At 35.9% G+C, this 17,461-nt stretch overlaps 1 protein-coding gene across 8 annotated transcripts in view; it reads left to right on the forward strand.

Moving 5' to 3' along the window:
- NAALADL2 (N-acetylated alpha-linked acidic dipeptidase like 2) overlaps positions 1-17,461 on the forward strand; it is a 1,357,959-nt gene that overhangs the window by 1,003,291 nt on the left and 337,207 nt on the right. For all 8 annotated transcript variants that reach the window (XM_047730769.1, XM_047730776.1, XM_047730785.1 and 5 more), the window contains one exon: positions 1,929-2,072. In XM_047730769.1, the coding sequence (XP_047586725.1) occupies positions 1,929-2,072 (144 nt within the window). The remainder of the gene's footprint in view (positions 1-1,928; positions 2,073-17,461) is intronic.

The following is a 17,461-nucleotide window of genomic DNA, read 5'->3' on the forward strand; positions in this document are numbered from 1 at the left end:
TTTGGTTTATTCTCTCCATCCTCTTTACTCTGAGTACTTAGGGATTTTTCTTTTACTTCTGTTACATAGTTTTCTTTCCTTATTTTTATTTAACTTTTGTCTTTCTCCAAGTTAGAGATGAATCTATTCAAATAATTCTACAAAGTTAGTTTACAAAAATCTCATCTTCTCCGCTCCTTCCCTATATTTTCTCTTTCTTCTCTCTCCCAAAGGTAAATGCTCGATTTATTTCAGTACTTTTAGTCATTCCCTGCATTTTATATTTACCTCTCTATGTCAAAAAGCATGTTTATGAGTTGAATTCATTTCTTCAGTTTTATTTATTACCACTATGGATGATAAAGATTTACTTTGCTTTCACAAGTCTCCATGGGTCATCAACCCCTGACTTGTCCCTTTTTTTTTTTTCCAAGAGCATCACTTTGTGTGTGTGTGTGTATGTGTATGTGTGTGTGTCATTATGTATATTATTACGACTATGTAAATATTATTCACATTGTATGATGATTACATTTCTTTTTTGAACAACTTTCTGTTCCCTCTGAAGCTAAAGGTTGTCTACTGGTTAGATTTCTTATTTTTCTATGTATTTAGAAGCTCCTCAGGTGCTAACTGTCTGATCTCTACTGTAAATATTCTCTCAATACATTAGCACACATTTGTTTTTCCATTTTCCTTGTCTTCCTGGAGACGACCCTCCCTGAGCCTCCTGACCTCCTTACTCTTCTCCTCATAAGCTCAGATGCATGTGTGCCCTTTTGGGATTGTCCTTGGCTAAGGGTGCCTACTTGAGAATGGCAAAGTTAAGTTGATTTTTAAATTCTGTATAAGGATGGGGTTTATTGATTGATGGAGTTTAACATAGGATGTCTCTGGTGAGGTGTTTTATTGTAATCTTCCAGATTTTCAGTATTTTTATATAGTCTTCATTGACCTGGTCATATTTACTACAAGTGAACATCCTATTGCCCTACCTAGAAGGAAGGATTCTGGGCACCAAGACAGTAAAACATTTGATGAGTCTCTGCAATTATAAGACCATCCCATTTTAAATAAGAGATACCCCCACCTTCACTGTGTCTGGTGTATCCCTCCCTATTCAGCATTCCCTTGCACTTTTCTGAGGGAGTGGGGGGAAGAATAGGCACTCTTTGAAGGCATGAAGGGAGAACTTCACAATCAGAATTTCATCAAATTCTCCTGTTTCCCCCCTCCTTTACCCATATATATATTTTTTTAAGGTTTTATTTATTTATTAGAGAGTGAGAGAGAGAGATCACAAGCAGCAGGGAAAGATACAGGGAGAAGCAGACTCCCTGCTGAGCAGGTACACTCCCTCCCCATCCCCCCACCCCAGTGTGGGACTTGATCCCAGGTCCCTGGGATCATGACCTGAGTCAAAGGCAGGCACATGACCAACTTAGCCACCAAGGTGCCCTCCTTTACCCATATTTTAATAGGTAGGTGCTGTGACCATTTCCTAAGCCTTTTGGGTTCTATGGTACAAACTGCATTGCTTCTCAGCTTACTTCTGCTCACTTAGGTTTTGGTCTCTTTGGGTCTGTTACATCAGTTACACTTAGGTATCTGCTCTCTGGCTTTTAGAATCTTACTGCTATTGTCCCTTCTCTTGGTCAGCCCTTGTGGATTTACACTCTTTTATTCCTTTGTTGTCATTCCAGTGGAGTCCTGTAGGAGAATGGAAGGAGATGTGTGTACAATCTGCCATCATTCTCTAGGATACATAATAGTATTTGGACTGAAGTACCTCAGATCATCTTTAATAAGTAGAGTATAACTAAGGAATAAACAAATGAACTCAGATAAGCATATGGTCCATATTTTAAATACTCATTACAAAACATGTCTCTTGAAGTGTTTTAGTTTCTGTTGGCTAAGGTTTCTGTTCCCTTCTCTTTTTGATCCAGATGGAAGCTTTAGACAAAACCGATCAAACCTCACGTCTCTGCTAGTTCAGCCCATCTCGGCGTCTCTCGTTGAGAAACTGATCTCTTCTCCAAACAGCAGAACCAAAACTGGTGTCTGTAGCCCTCTAGGACTTCCAAATAATGGTAAAGTATTTCATGTCTTTCTGTGTATTGTATAGTTTTTGTAAGGACCGGGATCATTTTTAATCTCTTAAATTGATATGTTTAGAATTATTCCTAAAAAAAAAAAAAAAGAAAAAAAAAAGAAACACATTTATTTTTTGATGAGGTGAGCATTTATTTCTCATCTGTGGCTCTTTAGGGGACATTTTTGGAAAGTAATTTTGATAAAGACTGAGAGTTGATCAAACTGAGAGATTTAAAAAAAAAGGGGAGAAGCAGAAAGCATTTTAAACTGTAGCAAAGAAAAGCAGCTTTACAAATAAAGCATTTTGTACATTCACGAAAATCTGCTTAACAGAGCTTCCTCATTTCAGCTTCAGCAGTCTGCTTGGCTGCCAAGATTCTGTGGATAGCAGTCAGCTATCTGGGGTATGAAGTCTTTTAGTAGAAAGCATTAAAGCTTAATTCCTGCGATTGACTAAAAAATCCCTGTGTCTTTACGCATCATCGCCTGAGAGATGCCTCTTGCACCACGGAGAGGTTTGTCTGGCCTTGTTGGAACACACCGGATAAAACTGAAGTAGTTAAGCTGCCTGTGGTGGGGTGCAAGCCACAGGCTGCATCTTATGTCTGCCTCCAGCTGCAGCATTAGAATCCTGACAAAGAGACTCTCTTTACATACTGTTCAATTTGGATCTAGTTGTAAAATTCAACAGAGGACTCTTGTTTCTGCATCCAGACCTGGAGGCTCAACGACCCAGATTTTATCTCTTCTGCTTTTCTCTTGACAACAAAAGCATTAAAAAAAAAAAAAAATGTTTTGAAGACACCTAAAAAGAAACCCCAAACCTGAATACATACAGGATTGCCCTCTGTTAGAGAGGCACACATACTTTTCAAAGCCCAATCAATTGAGTGCCTCCTAAACTGATCATTGATTGAGCCACTAGGATATATGGAAAACACTGATGAGCCTTGGTCCTCAAAGCTGGAAAGAAGAAGTCTTTGAGGAGCTTTTTGTTTTGTTTTGTTTTATTGTCTTTTATTTTGAGCCTTACAAATTGATCTTGGACTCTATTAAAATATGTGAAGAATGCTATCATAATACTTTAGTTGTAAGGAAAACTCTGGACTTCTAAGATACCAGATTTAATTAACTGGTTATTTCAATAAATATTCAGAGCCCCTGATGTGGTTCAGCCACTGTCCTGCTCTCAGTAAGCTGATAGTCCACGTACTGGCTCCATGACTGCTCATACAGCATCATACAGCTGCTATTTCTGGATCTAAAGGACGCTATCTAACCTAGTATCTCAGATTGACCTGAGAATCAAGTTATGATATATGTCTCAGTACTTTTGCATACTGTAAAATGTTATATTAGCAATTGTCTTTCTAACCAAAGAACTTTATCAGTTTCCTCCACGGTATGTTAAATATCTGTTTAATAATGTCATAGCTAAGCAAAATGGTACCCCATAGCTATATCTTTACAGTAAGTTACAACATGTATAAAGCTTAGAAGAAAAAATGAGATGTGCACTGAAACCTGTTTTACAACTCCATTTTTTAAAAAATGTTATTTATTTGACAGAGAGAAATCACAACTAGGCAGAGAGGCAGGCAGAGAGAGAGGAAGAAGCAGACTCCCTGCGGAGCAGAGAGCCCGATGCGATGCGTGGCTGGATCCCAGGACCCTGGGATCATGACCTCAGCCAAAGGCAGAGGCTTTAACCCACTGAGCCACCCAGGCACCCCTACAACTCCATTTTTAAAAAAGCAACAAGAGGGGCGCCTGGGTGTCTCAGTGGGTTAAGCTTCTGCCTTCAGCTTAGGTCATGATCTTAAGGTCCTGGGATCAAGCCCCACATCGGGCTCTCTGCTTGGTGGGGAGCCTGCTTCCCCCTCTCTCTTTGCCTGCCTCTCTGTCTACTTGTAATCTCTCTCTGTCAAATAAATAAATATAATCTTTTTTTTTTTTAAATACAAGATAAGCCTGCTTTTGTAAGGAATTATGTCATATCAAATTTTCCTCATGGATATAGTAGCTATTATTGTTTTTAGAAAAATTTGTAGATGTGGGTGTTTCATGTTTAATAGGCACTCCTTTCATCATCTTTTTAAGTACAGGGTATTACATTTAGATTTCCCAAATAGTGATGGAGCAGTCTGAGTTGTTAAATTTAAATGAATCTTAAACGTAGGGTAACAAGCCTCTACCCATAATGTTTTGGATAATAATACTTATGATAGCCAAGATAAATTAATTAACTTTTAAATTTTCTCATAAACACATAAATACATTATTTGCTCATTCTGATATATATCAGGATGGGACATGGAAAGGATACAGAATGAAATGCTATATTTTGGAGCAGTAAGAGCAATGCTTGTAGTTTATAGAATAAAAAATAATTTAAAACATAGTTATATCTTATTGTGGAATTTTCTTTTTCTTGAGCCTCAGTGTAGGAAAATTTTCACAGAGAAGTTAGGCAGGAGTACATTAAAAATATGTGTACAAATCAACTAATTATTTATTATACCCATTTAATCCTTTGTGTATAACAAATCCAAATTCTTTATCATCCAGGAAAGAGTATAGTGGAATTTTAACATCTATTTGCCACCCCCCCCACCTTTGGAATGGTTGCCAACACTTCCCAGTAGTGTGAATATGTTTGGCCACATCCCAGGCTCTAGAAATAGATCCTCATTAGCTCAAGTCTATTGGCATATCACAGGATGATCTTGGCCAAACAGTGCCAAGACTTGATTTCTGGAATTTATTTGAGCAATGACTCACTTTAACAATATAGCTGAAAGAAAAAGCCTTTAGCCTTTTTGGTAACTTTTTTGGAACCTTGAGAGTATAGCCTACCTGAAAATGGACCAACACAAGGAAGGTACAAGTGAATAATGGGGGGAGAGGGAATAGAAAATCTTCTCCACATCATCCAAGCCCTAAAGCTTTGTCTGAAGCCGAACCAACTGAACTGGCTGTATATATGAGTCAACACATCCCCTGCCCACCCCCCCTTTTTTTCCAATCTATGTTGGATTTTTAGTTTCTTGCAAAAAAAAAAAAAAAAAAAAAAAAGCTACCTAACTAAAACAGGTCGTAAAACTTAAAGTATTTAATGTCCACATTCATGAAATAAGTTCAACAAATGAAGTGGAGAGCAAAGTATTTATATGGAAAGTCCTGAGAGGACTAAGACTTGTTTGAGGGATAGAAAAAGAAGCAGGAAAAAAGGTCTTGATATAGCAAGACATATATATATATATATATATATATATATATATATATACACACACACATACACACACACACACACACACACACGCACGCACACACACACACACAAATGGGTTGATCAGATAACTGCATATTGACTGTATTTTATTTTCCTTGATCTTGTCTTACTTTTTGTAGGCCTTACCTGTTGATCTAATATGTTATCAATCTTTGTCCTTGAGAATCAACCAAAACATGGGAATTTGAGTTTTCAATTATCAGTCTGAGTTTGTGATTAAAAACGATGAATATAGTGGAAAAGGGTGAGGGGGAAGCTTAAAATCCATGAACTTAAGGCAAAAATTTAAATGAATTGAGTTAAAAGAAACATCTTTAATATGCTTGATGAATCACTTTTGATGAATAGAAAAATGGCTATTTCTGTGTGTCATCAGTGATGACGAGTTTTTACATAAGTAAATTTGGATCATCTCTTCAGATGGAGAAATAAATAAATAAATATATAATTTCCCTGTTCAGAATTTTATATATTCTTTATTTACTTTAATTAGTTTAATTAGTTTAATTACTTTAAAATTTATTTACTTTAATTTACTTTAATTAGAATAATATAGTGAGGTCTGTTATTTCTTATGTATTTTGAAGATTTATATTTCTAATTTATTAACAGTTACTTAAAAGTACTCATTATCATTTCTTGAGTAGAGATTTAAAAAGATGTATTAAACATATTGTCCAAAAATTGAAGTTAAACTAGAATCTATTGGCAAATAACAAATTTTAGCTTTTCAGGAAATATTCATTAACAAGAAATGTTATTAGTACAGTTGAATTCAGAATTATTTTTTGTTACATACAAAACTAATCAACCTGTTCAGAGTAGCCCTAATATTGCTACATGTGAGAAGATCCAGGAGTACATTTTGTTTTTCTGGTTAAAAAGTGTCTCAGTATATACATCAAGCAAATAATAGAGTGGTGTGGAAATGATATGATATGGCCTTTTGTGCTCTAGGAAAAATAATTTCTCAGAAGGCCTAAAAAGAAAATATAATAAAATTGCAAACTTGCAATTTTAATAGAATTACTAAATTCTATTAAATTCTAAAAAAATTTCCTCCACAGCCATGAATGTGGAGGAAAGTATTTGGAAGAACATGTGAAAATTTTAATTTGTCTAGACAACTTCTATATAGTATGCATATAGATACAGTGGCCACTTTTTATTCCAAAAATTCAGTGAGTTAGAATACTTTTACAATCAGTGTCATGACAAATGTTAGAAGTCACTAAACTGTGCAATGGTGACACCCCAATTTTATGGCTCTTCAAGCAGCGAGTTGCACTGTGATCCTAGGAGTCTGAGCTGGAAGCTGATAACAGAGTAATCTGTAGAACTAAAGATCAGCCTTCATGAGCTCCCAGTCTGAAGTCCTTGGACAAAAGGAAAAAAAAGCTTCAGAAATGACTTTGAAGGACTACTCATCAAGGGTCTTAAACAGAGTGAACATAGGTGGGAAACCTATTGTCCAAAGTCCACAGAAAGTACAGTCAATTCTCTGTTTCCTAGGGAGTGCAGGTTGGGTTTACCAAGGGTGACACAGATCTGTCATTCACCCAGAACTTCTCATGTTTCCAGCTTCCTGTCTTGACAGTTTTGATTTTCAGAAATGATTCAACTTAGATTCAGTCTAGAGTTATGTTTGTTTGTTAAAAGATGTAAAGACAACCTGAGATGTACACTCTTTAGCAGAATTAGTTTAACAAGTGTTTTCTGATTTCCAGTGTTTCTCAGCAGTTTTTATTGTTTCCTGTATTCTTGTCATATAATTTCTCAAGTACCTGTTGCTTCTTTCAAATTACAAAATCTTCAACTAAACGTCATAGCTGATGTATGTGATAAACTCCATTAGAGCATACCCTATCTTTATAGTTTGATGGTCCTCTTTATGCCATGGGCTAGTTGACGAGTGCATTTCTGGTTGTATATCCTGCTATTTCCTTCATGTATCCAATATTTCTCCCTAACATTATACTTAGCATTATCCAAACATGTCTTTAAGTTTGTGTCTCTAAGTTGAAAAGCCTCTGTCCTCTAAAGCTCCATGCAAATGCCACGCTCCCCATGTTGGAGGTAGCACCTCCTGACTTTCTCAGCCTTGCTTTAGGCATTTGTATGCTTCTTGGAAGAATATAATATTCTTCTGAGCTAGAGTATAAGCAACTTCAATTTTCTTTTCTTTTTTTTTTTAATATTTTTTTTTATTTATTAGCGAGAGAGAGAGCAGAGGGAGAGGGAGAAGCAGACACCCTGTTGAGCAGCAAGCCTGACACAGGGCTCAATCCCAGGGTTTTGAGGTGATGACCTGAGAAGGCAGACATCAACCGACTAAGCCACCCAGGCGTTCCTTCAGTTTTCATTAGAATGTGTTGTGGTTCTCCAAGGTTCCCTTTATTTCCCAGTGTTTTATGAGTATTTGGAAAGAGTGTGTACTCTTGTCAGGCATACAGTCCTATGCTCACTCAAACTAGGCCCCATACTCAAGTCATTCAAATTGCCTATATCTTATAATTAATGTTAAAATTGCCTTCTATATGTATAGATTTCTCTATTTTATCTTGTAGTTCTGTTGATTTTTGACTCATACATTTTAAGGTCATTTCTTAGGTGTTTGTAAGTTCAAATACAACCCATCCTCCTGGTTGGTTGAAACACTTATCAGATGAAGTGATCTTCTTTATATTTTTTAAATTTCTTTTTCTTCTTTGTATTTTTAATGTGCATTTTAAAATTTGATTTGGTTTGACATTAATTTAGCCTCAGTAGCTTTTTTTTTCTTTTTCTCACTATCCAGCTTTCTATATATTTCTCTTTTAGCATCTCTTCTTACTAGCAACTAGTTTGTATTTTGTTAAAGTAAATTCTACTTAACTCATGACCCTGAGATCAAGAGTCACATGCTCTACCAGCTGAGCCAGCCAGGCTCCCTACAACTACTTTGTATTTTAAATACAATCTGATTATCTTTTAGCTGAAACTTCCAGTTTATTACATTTAAAGTGATTATTAATTTATTTATGCTTCCATATTTTTATCTGAATTTGGGTTTCTTCCTTGTATCACATATTATGTTTTACTTTTGTTTTATTTCTCTCATTAGATTTAGGTTATTTTGTCATTATATTTTTTCCTTTACAATTTTAGCAGCTATAAATACTTTTTGTATTCTTTTAGAGCTACCCTAGAATTAAAGCTTTTTAAATATCCTTTTTCCGGGCGCCTGGGTGGCTCAGTGGGTTAAGGTTCTGCCTTCAGCTCAGGTCATGATCTCGGGGTCCTGGGATCGAGCCCCGCATCGGGCTCTCTGCTCAGCAGGGAGTCTGCTTCCCCCTCTCTATCTGCCTGCCTCTCTGCCTGCTTGTGATCTCTCTCTGTCAAATAAATAAATAAAAATCTTAAAAAAATATATCCTTTTTCCTGCTTTGTTCCATGACAGATAACTTTCCTTGCTATCTCGTGGGTAGGTGTGGGGAGTGCCGTCATTTAGGAGTCTACTTTATGAGGAAGAATCTCTTTTTGGAACTACCTTCTCTCCAACTTGGGCAGGCCCAGGGCTTTTTCTTCTAAACTTTGCATCTCATAAGGCCATTAAAAGATTCTTTAGGTTCAGTAAATTCCCTCAAGTTGAAAGCAGCTTTATTGTGTTACTTATCTGGGTTCCTATCACAACTTAAACTTTGACCTAGTAATTCCTTACCTTCTAGTTCTTAGATGCTGTTAACAAGATTCATTTTGTACTTTATTCAGCATTGTAAATTACTTTCAGTGGGAAAGTTGGTCTGAATATCCTAGCCTGTCCTATTACTATAAAAGAAATTCTTCTCCTCACCATCTATTCATTTCCTGGCAACACATATGGATGACTCACTAAATATACCTAAGTTGGTCAACATATAAATCAGGTTGCCATCAGGAAATCAATGACACCCACACTAAAAATGTGCAGTTAAGGGAGTTTGGCTAAGGGCCTGTGCAAAAGTGTCCATTAGGTAAAGGAAATTGGAAAAGTGATGGTGAGGGGCACCTGGGGCATTCAGTCAGTTAAGTGGCTGACTCTTGATTTTGGCTCAGGTCATGATCTCAGGGTTGTGACATCAAGTCCTGTCAAGCTCCATGCTCAATAGGTAGTCTGCCTGAGATTCTCTCTCTCCCTTTCCCCCTGCCCAACCCCCCTTTTTTCCTCTCTCTAAAATAAATAAATCTTAAAAGAAAAGTACGGAAAGAAAAGAGAATAAAATAAAGGAAAAGAAAAGAAAAGGTGAACCACTCTAAGTCTAGCAATTCTTACTATCTATAAATGTAAAGATGCAAGAAGGGAGAGTAGTTAACAGAAACTGGCAAGTCCTTAAGAGGTAGGAGAGGTCAGTCTGCCAGGTGCCTTGGCTTTCAATCAAGGAATGCAGACACTGCCAGCAAGTGACTAGCCAGGGAGGGTGATGGAACACAAGGGCTCTAATCTTTCTCTTACTCAACCTACTGATCACTGTTGATATCTTCTATTGGCTAAACCCAACCTAAAGCCAAGAACAGAGGAGCTAGGTAGATGTTCTCTACAGAGGTCAGCTTCTTGGGGCATGGAGCTAAGTGAAGGATAACAATAGACTTGAATGGCAATATGGGAAATATGCAGTCCAGTTAGTGTTGCAGGTGATTAGTCTGCTGACAAATTTGATAGTTTGTGATTTGTAGAATGGTTTGGTAGAAAAATGTGGAAAATCTGTTAATCAACTTTCACTCTTATAAGGGATACAAAGAAGATGAAAGTCATTTTTTCTGGGGTTCATATTGTTTCAAACATCTTCCTATTTATATAATTTTACTAATTCAAAATAATATTAAACTTTAAATATTTTTCCCAAAATGCATGTAAGTTCATAAGAATGCATCATACACACTTGGGGGTGTGTGTATGTGTGTGTGTGTGTCTGTGTCTGTGTAGACTGAGGGATAGCTACTAAACTAAGAAAGGATGTGGTGAAAAGGACCAAGCAAACAGTTTTCATTCAGTATTTTTATGCTAGTCTCACTTATTTTAAGAACAAAAATTTGATATACTAACACAGATTTGGAGATTTTATTTTTCTCTTTAATTTCTATTATTACAAAAACAGTTAATGTTTGCTAAGAGTTAAAAAAGAGAGATAAAAAAAAAAGAGAGAGAGAGATATGAACAAAAACAGGGACGCAAGTTAACACATTCTATATGAGTCATGTTGAGCTTCCATAACAAGATACCACAGAACTGGTGGCTTCAACAACAGACATTTATTTTTCTCACAGTTCTGGAGACTGGAAGCTCCAGGCTCATAGTGCCAACAAAATTCGCTTTTTGATAAGTGCTCTCTTCTTGGCTTGTAGATGGTTGCCTTCTCTGTGTCCTCACATGGACTTTTCTCTGTGCACACATAAAGAGAGTAAGAAACCTGTGGTGCTTCTTTCTCTTTTCTATAAAGACGCCAGTCCTATCAGATTAAATTTCCACTCTTAAGACCTCATTTAACCCTTTCTCCTTAAAGACCCTATCTCCAAATACAGCTACACTGAAGGTTAGAGCTTCAACATATGATTTTGAAGATAAATGGTTTAATCCAGAACACATTCCTAAAACCCAGTAATTATCATTATCAATGCTTAAAGTAAATCCTTCTAGATTTTTAATATACACATTTAGAAGTTTTGTTTCTTGTTTGTTTTTTTTTTATCAAAAGGAGATCATACTATATATATTATTTTGAAATGCATTTATCTAATTAAATACCTCCACTTTTTCATGATAGTAAACTTTATTTAATATATAAAAAGTTTTGCCAGTCATCCAAATTTCTTACAGTGGGTTTATCCAAACCAAGATCCAAGCTAGTCCTACAAATTGCCTCCCTGCTAATCTAGTACAAGCCTCTTTTTCTTCTCTTAACACTGAGATCTATAGGATCAAGTTTATTGTCCTGAATGTCCCACATTCTAGATTTGTGGGTTGTTTCCTTGTGATTTTATTTAACTAGTTCTTCTGTCCTTTTTATTTTCAATAAATTTGACATTAATTCTTAAGTTTACTATGAGAAAACTCATTATTGTAATGAGTTTCTTTTCTTGAAGGGGTTGGTCAGGAAGAGAGCAAAAGGGAGAAGCAGACTCCCTGCTGAGCTTGGAGCCGTGCACAGGGCTCAATTCCAGGACCCTGAGATCATGACCTCAGTCAAAGTCAGAAGCTTCACCGATTGAGCCACCTAGGCACCCCTTGCTATGTAGAACTCTGGTGTAAAGTGATGTCCCTACAGGACAGACTGAAGTGGAGCTCCTGAGAAAGTTACAACGTGGCTAGAAGAACATAGTATCTGGGGCAGTTCCGATGATATGAGTTTGTATCTCTTGATGTGGGCAGTCCAATGACTTGCTGCCAGTGCATTCTGATTGGTCAGCATATATGCTGAATCAGTTCATAAATATTTTGATAAATATTTTGAATAATAAGATCCTTGGCCTAGAGCATGTGATGTCAATCATATAATCAATCAATAATATTGGTTCAGAAGAACGTTGGGCAATAGGGAGATGTCATGTAGAAAAAAGGAGCACTCAGAAAGCTATACAGGCTGTGAGGACATAGAATCCAGAAGCAGTTTATGCTCAGACGTTTAGGGAAGCAGTTGGCATTTAGGAAAGATGCTAGCAGTTTATAAAGTCCCAATCATCAGAAGTATGATTCTAGACTTTACTAGTTCCTAGGGTGCAGGGAAATGGAAAAATAAAGAAAACCAATCATAGCCCCAATCCTGGAAGTTCTTTTCTAGAGTCAAGTAGCTAAAAAGAGTCAGGTATACAGAATGAAATACTCAATTAAAATTAGGAATCCTAGGAAGAACTGTGTTTAAGAAACCAGCAAAAGCCTGTTTATTGGAATTAGGACTCAGAGTTAGCAGCAATTTTTAGTTCCCAAATCTCTTTAAATAAGGTTGGGGTTTTTCCTAGCTATTGGGTCATGCTTACTCACAGTACAGCTGGAGATGAAGCCTTGTTAGTTATGATGAAAGAGATGAGAACTAGTTCAGTCTTCATAATAGCAACAAAAATGCAAGATAGACTTATCACTGGAAAATAATTTCCATAGTATTTTTCTTTGCATGTGATGAAATTAAGGACTAGAGGGAGGCAACTACTTTTAGGTTTCAGCTCTGACACTCCTCACCCTATTTGAGTACAAATGGTCTGAGTGGAACACATTTTTGTCATCTCAAAATCTTTTGAACTTCACACATCAAATTTAAAGCTGCCATCCAACTTTGAAGGATGAAAGACAGAAAACATTTGGCAAATGTAAGCTGGAAATGTTATCCTAAAGTAGCAGTACATAGACACATACACATGCATTGACTTTTTAAATAACAAACGGCATCTAAATGTTATCCAGGATTTTCTAATTTCAAGTGTATTTTTTTTTAAATTTTGAAATAAATGCAAACTTTTAGAAAAGTTTCTAGAATAGTACAAAGAAAATTTTTTTTCCCCTCAACTACCCGAGAGCAAGCAACAGACATGACGAACCATCACATCTGAATTCTCCCACAAACGGTGACATTTTCTCTACTCAGACAGCACAACCATCACAATCAGGAATGAAACATTGATACACTCCTACTGTACACTCCAAAGGCCCCATTCAAATTTTGCCAGTTGTTTCAGTAATGACCTAAAGAGCAAATGGATCTAAACTAGGGTCATGCGTTCTGAGTTATCAAGTGTCCTATTTCCTTAAGCCTGGAATCGTCTCAGTCTCTGCTTGATTTTCATTTTGCTTTATCATTTTTGAAGCTTACATGTCAGCTATCTGCAGAATGTTCCCCAGTTTGAGTTTAGCTGATGTTTTCCCATGAATAATTTCAGCCTCTGCATCTTTGGCAGCAGTATTACAAAGTGAGACTGTTTTTTCCCCATTGCTGATATCAGTTTGTCCCATTACTGGTAATGCTAATTTTGATAATTCAATTAAATTAATAAAAAAATCTGTGAGGGCTTCTCCTTGAAGTTACTATTTTTTTTTTAAGATTTTATTTATTTATTTAACAGAGAGAGATCACAAGTAGGCATAGACGCAGGCAGAGAGAGAGGAGGAAGCAGGCCCCCTGCTGAGCAGAGAGCCTGATGCGGGGCTCGATCCAAGAAGCTTTAACCCTCTGAGCCACTCAGGCGCCCCTGAAGTTACTATTTTAAAATTTTTTCTTTTACAATTAGCAATCATTTGAAATCATTGCAAACATCCTGCTCACACCTCCTCTGAGGTCCACCCACTAGTTTAAATGTTTATTTTTGCTTTATGTCCAATTAGTCATTATCAAGATGATGCCAGTGGTGACACTCCAAGTTCATCTCCCTTCTGCTTCTATTAGTTGATATTCTACTGTAAAGAAGAGCTCTCTTTCCACTTTGGGTGTTTATTTGTACATACAGTATCTGTTAATTATATATAATTAGGATTTATAGCCCTAATTTATTTAATGGGTTTTAATTCAGTACTACTTTTTTTCTTTTTCCTTTGGATACTCAAATTGTTCCAGGTCAGCCCAAAATATCACTTTTAACCTAGGTTCTGTCTATTGGCATATTCTCATTATTCTTTGAAAATACCTTTGTTTTTGGTGTCATGTTGTTTCTGACAAACTTGTTATCAATCTGATTCTGGATTTTTTGTTTCATTTTTTGTTTGTTTGTTTGTCTTATGAGTGATCTGCTTTTCACACTGGGAACTTTCAGAATTTTTCTCTATGTCTTTCATGCTTTTAAACTTCATTATAAAATATATAGATGTGGGCCACCTGGGTGGCCTAGTCAGTTAAGTGTTTGCCTTAATTCCTGCATTGGGCTCCTTGCTCAGTGGGGAGCCTGCCTCTCCCTCTGCCAGCTGCTTCCCCTGCTTGTGCTCTCTCTCTCTGTGTTAAATAAACAAAATCTTTAAAAAAACAAAAACAAAACAAAACAAAAATCAAATAAAATATATAGATGTAACTTTCCCTTTTTCTGGAAAAATATTATTTCTTTAAATATTTTCTCTCTTCTATTTATTTTTCTTCTTCTGATATTATTTCTAGAAATCCTATTTCTATCCGCCATGAATTTTAATTGTACTTCTCTATTTTCTCTCTTTATACTTTTCTGCGATTTCTAGAAAAATATTCATCTGGCATAGCTCTTAAATTAAATTGTCTGTCATATCTATCTATTACTTACCATCTCTACTCATCCTATCTATTGTCATATTTCTTTTAATTATTCTATTTGCTTACCTATTATTTCTTCTTTTTAAAATGGTTTTTGGTTGTTTCTTTTTGCTAATGGATCCCCTTCTATTCTTGTATTTAATTATAATGCTTAATTTTAAATTCATGTGTTGTGTGTATCAGTATGTTTACTTTAGGTATTATATATGTTCATCATGTTTCTTTTGTGTGGTTGTAGACCCTCACAACCAGATATCTAGGGTTCTAATCTGGGAATTTATGTTGCTCTGGAAGTATTAGCTACCCTCTTATAGATTATAAGAGGGCAGAACCAAGTCAGACCCCAATTTATATCTTTCTGGGTTATCATAATGGGAGTCATCATGTCCCCAGATACTATGGCACTAGTCTAAACCTCTCTCATTTTCTGAAAGTTCCCCAGGCAACCTCAGGTTTCAGGGATTTGGTATTAAAAGATGGAGCAATAGGGAGAAAAGTCCCCTTGTGTTTTAGTTCCCAACACTCCGGGAACTGCAGGAGAAGAATAAATATCCAAGGGTTCAGGTTTGTTCAAGCCTTTTTACAACAGTATTTCACCACGGCGGACCCTGGGAGGCCTTCATAACTCAGTTTTTGTTTCATTTATTTATCTCTCCTTTTTACTATTTTGTCTGTAAACCCACATTTTTTTTATCTAAGTTAGTCATTATCTATATCTCTTGGTATTCTATTTTTTCATGTATAGGCTATCCATGTCTCTACATATTACTTTTACATTTTAATGGGCACACATTTTATCACAATTTTCTAAGCCATTTCCTGTTTGGGATATTGGGCTGTTTTTTGTAATTGCTATTATAGATTATCCTGGGAAGAATTAAATTATTCTTGTAGAATAAATTACAGACTACAGAATTACCATTGTTATTGCTATGAAGAGTAATATTGCCTTAACAATGGGTTGTTTGAATTAGCAATGCCAACAGCAATAGATGTGTCATGAGAGTTTATCCAAAGTTTTGCTGACATTCATGTTAAAAATGTAATGTGATTGTGGTGCTGCTTCTTGTGAAGGGAAACAGACTATGCATATTTGTTTTCAGATAATGGGCATGGAATATAATAAAATGTTATATATTAGGGTCAATATCATGTATGGGGATGCAAACAAATGGATGAAAAAGCTATTTTTGCTATATTAGATATTATGTCCCTCTGATCCTTGCGTAATGATACATAAGAAGATCCTTCTGTCGGTTGGGAGGATCCAGTGTAAAATAAACATAGCCTCCTTCTCTGAGCAAAATATTGTCTTTACTTTTTCAGATATCTGCATATCTTCTAATAGGAAGAGGACAGGAAAAAATATTTGAAATGCTTCCATACAAATGTTGAGAATGCTATGAAATGCAAAAAAAATGCATTTTAAAAAGCAACTATTAAAAAAGTCAAATATTCTGAAGCAAAAATGAAGATGGAACAAAAAATCAGAGAAATAAGCAAAAGAGTTTACCCTGTGGTTTCCTGGTGTTGGGAAGTTATGTATTCTGGTAACTTAGAGTGGGAATATAGCAATACATGAGGACAGAAGACAGTTATATACCTATAGGGAGCAGGGAGTTGTAACTAGCATTCATATATAATAGCAGGACCATGGGGGTAGTAGGAAGACTAGAAAGGAACTCACCCACTGGTGGAGGAAAGCTTTCTTTTATCTGAGCTCTGGATGAAAAAAAAAAATCTGTATTTAGAAATCAAAAACTCTAGCTCAGAATTTCCACTACTATTGTAGTACAGAAACTGCAAGCCAAGAAATTTACATAAAAATTGTCCCCAAGCCAGAGATGCCCCAGGATGCCTGGCAAAAGTAAATGCAATGCTGGGAAAATATATATTGGAGAAACACTAAGCAAAAGAATGATGGAATAATCTTAATATCAGAGGAGAGGTGGGGAGGAAGAGTTTAAGAAAAAAATTGGCATAGAGAAGATGTAAAGAATAATTGTTCTACATATTCTATATAGAAATCAGAAAGATATAGCAATTCCCAAATTGAATGCATGAAACTAGTCTAAAAACATGCAAAGAAAAATTTGATAGCATTACTAGAACAACTGATAAAGACAAATCATATGGGAAACTTTTGTCTTGATAAGTTAACTTGTCTTGATAATAGAGAAAATATACAGAATAATTAATGAAGTTATGACCACACACTTTTCTAGCTTGATCTACAGAACATATATATGAGATGCTGCACTCATATAACAGGGAGAACCTATTTTTGTTTGAAACATTTTATTAAAGTATACATTCTCTACCAGATGCAATAACCTACAGGATTACAAAACAAATCTCACATAATATCAAAGAATCAATATCTTACAGACCTTGCTTTCAGTCCATAATTAAGTTAGATACCAATAGTAACACACACCTTGTATTTGAATACTTAAAAAATTATTCGACCTAATGTATTGTATATATTATAGAAAGAATGTTGGGGGAGGGTGGTGCCTGGGTGGGTGACTCTGTCAGTCCAGTGACTGTGACTCTTGGTTTTGATTCATGATCTCAGGCTCCTGAAATTGAGCCCCCACCTCAGATCACTGGGGAGTCTGCTTGAGCGTCTCTCTTCCTCTCCCTCTCCCTCTTCCCTCTGCTCTCTCTTATTTCTCTTTCCCTCTTTCAAAATAGATAAATGAATCTTTAAAAAAATAACTTGCAAGCTAAGAATAGTGTTTAAAAAAGAAAGAATGATAGCAAAAATTCTGAAGTTTAGAATGTAAGATAAGAATGTATGTTGAAATTAATATACTACATTTATATAAAAAAATCTGTAGCCTTAAGAATCTGGGTAAAATTGAGCAAAGGTAAG

The sequence above is a fragment of the Lutra lutra genome, chromosome 1 (assembly GCF_902655055.1).
Source record: "Lutra lutra chromosome 1, mLutLut1.2, whole genome shotgun sequence".
Taxonomy (NCBI): domain Eukaryota; kingdom Metazoa; phylum Chordata; class Mammalia; order Carnivora; family Mustelidae; genus Lutra; species Lutra lutra.